This window comes from Sprattus sprattus (genome assembly GCF_963457725.1).
Source record: "Sprattus sprattus genome assembly, chromosome: 5".
Taxonomy (NCBI): domain Eukaryota; kingdom Metazoa; phylum Chordata; class Actinopteri; order Clupeiformes; family Clupeidae; genus Sprattus; species Sprattus sprattus.
Window position 1 is genome coordinate 14,075,479 of NC_137924.1, and position 3,538 is coordinate 14,079,016.

The following is a 3,538-nucleotide window of genomic DNA, read 5'->3' on the forward strand; positions in this document are numbered from 1 at the left end:
ATCTAGTTTAGGTTGCAGTTAAGTTAATTATTTATCCAGAGTTCCAAATTCAGTGTTTAGTATATTTAATGAGACTCATTTGTAACAGATCTTTTATTTTGACCACTATGGCAGGCAACAGACTTTGTGTGGCACCTTCATGTGTTCAATTCCATTGACCTGCTGTTGTGTTGAATAGTTGATGCCTTTCCAGTCAGGTGAGATCACAACTATAGACACATTTAACTGGCAAGCCAATGTCCTAAGGCAATGTACTGACATTATTTTCGCACCCCTGTGTGAGGACAGAGCCATTGTACCTTCAGTATTAGAGAGAGAGAGAGAGAGAGAGAGAGAGAGAGAGAGAGAGAGGAAAAGAGAGAGGGAGGGAGGGAGAATGAGGGGGGATAAGAAGAAAGAGGCTAAAACTCAGAGAGTGTAAGAACAGGAAAAATCACACGGGTAATAAGCCGAAAATGGAGTCTCTAATAAGCCATTACGCACACATCACACAGCTGCCAGGGTCAGAGCTTGCTAAGAGAAGAGAAGAGAAGAGAAGAGAAGAGAAGAGAAGAGAAGAGAAGAGAAGAGAAGAGAAGAGAAGAGAAGAGAAGAGAAGAAGGCAAAGTCTTCAATAGCGAGGAGTCGAGGCGCTGCGGCCACGGAAGAGAAAAAGAGAAAGAAGGAAAAACCCAGTGCTCACATTAGCAGGGAAAACAAACTTCTCCGGCAGCTTCACAGGACAGAGGGAGCGGGAGGTAGAGAGCGAGCGGAGACCTGCAGAATAGTTGGCAGATGGCTCCATGTTTGGGCATTGGGGCAGAGGAGGAGGGAGAGGCACAGAATGAGTGAGTGAGTGGGTCTGAGAGAAAGAAAGTTTGTCACAAGAAAAAAAATAAAAAATGAGTCAAAGCGAGACAACCAAGGACAGAGGGAAGTAAAAAGAGAGCGAGAACAAGGAAAAGAGAGAGAAAGAGAGAGAGAGAGACAGTGTGAGAGAGGATGAAAAATAACGACTCACCCCACTAGTGAAAATGTAATTGCTAGCGCATGCTGCCGCGACAGCACCAGCTATCATGTTTACATCAGCAGAATCCCTCGAAGGTCCTCGCTCGCCTCTCCGTCACATTGAAGCCGCCGTCGCGCAGTAGACAGAAAAAAACGACTCGCAAACCTACTGACCTCCGTAAGACACCCAGCAGGAGCATTTGTCCCTCCCTCTCGTTCCCTCTCCCTCTCCCTCTCTCCCCCCTTGTCCCACTCTCTCTTCCCCTCCCTCCTTACTGGCTGCCTCTCTTCAAAGAGCAGTTAACGCACCAAAGGGGGATTCATTTACAGCCCTCCAACTCAAAACAAGAGCTCCCTGATAAGGTATGGCTCCTAAAGCTCAGCCTATAAAAAGCAGACACCTCTCTCCGACATTCCTCACTCCTCCTCCCCGCTTCCTTACCACTGACAGATGGAAAGACGAGGACACTCAAGGAAGACTCATCAGGAAGTGACATCACCAGGTGCTCCTCAGAAAAAAAAAAAAAAAGAAAAATGCCTCCTCCCCCTTCCTGGTGTCAACAACACTTAAGAGGCCAGGGCTGGCGAGTGGCCAAGCAGGAAGTGTGCAGTGGTGGAGAGTGGCTTTGCATTGGTCCCCATGGAGACGGTGCTTCTTTTCCAACCCCTATGCAAACATGATGAGGCTCAGATTGCAGTAGGGAGTGTTGTGCGTGTGTGCATGTGTGCATGTGTGCGTGTGTGCGTGTGTGCGTGTGTGTGTGTGTGTGTGTGAGAGAGTGTGTGAGAGTGTGTGTGTGAGAGAGTGTGTGTGAGTGTGTGAGTGTAGAAAGAGGACAAGCACAGACTTCTGTCATTAGTCACCATTTCCTATCTGCCACAACTATTTCCTCTGACGGAAAGCCACAGCTATTCCAAACTGATGGTCAAACCACGAAAAGGAAATAATAAAAAAAAAAGACACTGATGAGCAACCAACCGAGAAACCGGGAAAAAAAGCCCTGACAAATAAGTGATAAGCCACCAGCCTTGAGCTTTTTGTGAGATGAAAGAGATGACGATGAGTGTCCTCAGTATGGCATAGAGAACATTCCAGAAGGGGTGCGTAGCTGGATAGACCGAAGGACAAGGAAATGAAAGATAAAAGGGACAACTCCATACCTGCTCTTTCACAGAGGCCAGGATGTTGGTGGCAGTGGTGTCGGGCTCCATGCCGTGATTGGCCACTCTGTCTCTGATTGGCAGAAGCCCCTCCTCCATCACTGGGCTCTGCTCAGGAGCTGGCATTCCTCCTGCAGGGGCACAGCACACAATCTGTTCAGCAACACGCCACACACTCACACACACACACACACACACACACACACACAGTCACCGGACACACACACACACACACACACACACAGTCACCGGACACACACACACACACACACACACACACACACACAGTCACTATCACACACACACACACACACACACACACACACACACACACAGTCACTCTCACACACACACCGGACACACACACACACACACACAGTCACTATCACACACACACAGAGGCACACACACACACACACACATTCACACAAAAAAAAAACACACACACACACACACACACACACACACACACACACACACACACACAATATTGGCCTTTGCTTTCACTCACACCAGCACCCACACACCGGCTGTACACAGCAAACAACATGAGGCACCCTTCACCAAAACAAAAACACAAACATACAAATTAAGACGCCTGCAGAGAATATGTTGAGAATTGTGTGGATTGGAAGGAAGGATCTACACAATATGCATGTGATCATACAACCACAGTGCTTCGGCTTGGTTGCAGAGAGGAGTTTTCCCAGAGATAAGGCTTCAAGCAGGACTTTTAAGTTGGAGCCAGGAATCAATAGTGGGTATTCACAAACCACAGGAAAACACATGTCTACAACTCTAGGAACATGACACCACTCCCATTTGGTCACTCTTGCTTACATAGAGAGAAATACATTAATAAACCATTTAACGGAAGTCTGGCTTCCATTACTAAATACAGCAGTAAGAAACCACACACAAAGGTAGGGAAATATGCATAACCAGGGTTGAGACTTGAAGACAGACTGGTGAGAGATGTAAGGGTAGGATAAGATGGCCCCTTGAAGGGTGGATGACCCAATGGTAAGCTACCCTACTATATTTCACAATGTCACTGTGTCACAAACATTGATGGCGAAGGTCTGCCCGCTAATGGACTGTGTGTAACTGCAGGCCACATTGCACCCTGACTTTGAAGGCACACATCATTTTTACTCTGCAACCCACATAGCTCCCTGTAATCCATCAGTGTACAGAGACATAGCGGTAGCTTGAGAGGCAGCCTTGCTTTACTGCACTGATGTTCCCAGGGGGACCAGACAACCTAATTTAGGCCAGACTGGACGGTCTTGCAGGTCCTCTGTCCAACACAACGTCCCTCTCGCTCTCTCTTTCTCTCTTGCCCCTCTCTCGTTTTAAGACAGGCTTTTTTGACGGTTTCTATAAAAAG

The 3,538-nt window shown here is 47.5% G+C and overlaps 1 protein-coding gene across 1 annotated transcript in view; it reads right to left on the reverse strand.

The window, feature by feature from the left end:
• The window catches only part of LOC308366248 (plakophilin-4-like), a gene marked incomplete at both ends in the record, with an annotated part of 65,845 nt that extends 63,571 nt beyond the window's left edge, over positions 1 to 2,274 (reverse strand). The window contains one exon of the mRNA XM_080839883.1: positions 2,149 to 2,274. Within this exon, the coding sequence (XP_080696009.1) occupies positions 2,149 to 2,274 (126 nt within the window). The remainder of the gene's footprint in view (positions 1 to 2,148) is intronic.
• Positions 2,275 to 3,538: the final 1,264 nt, after the last annotated feature.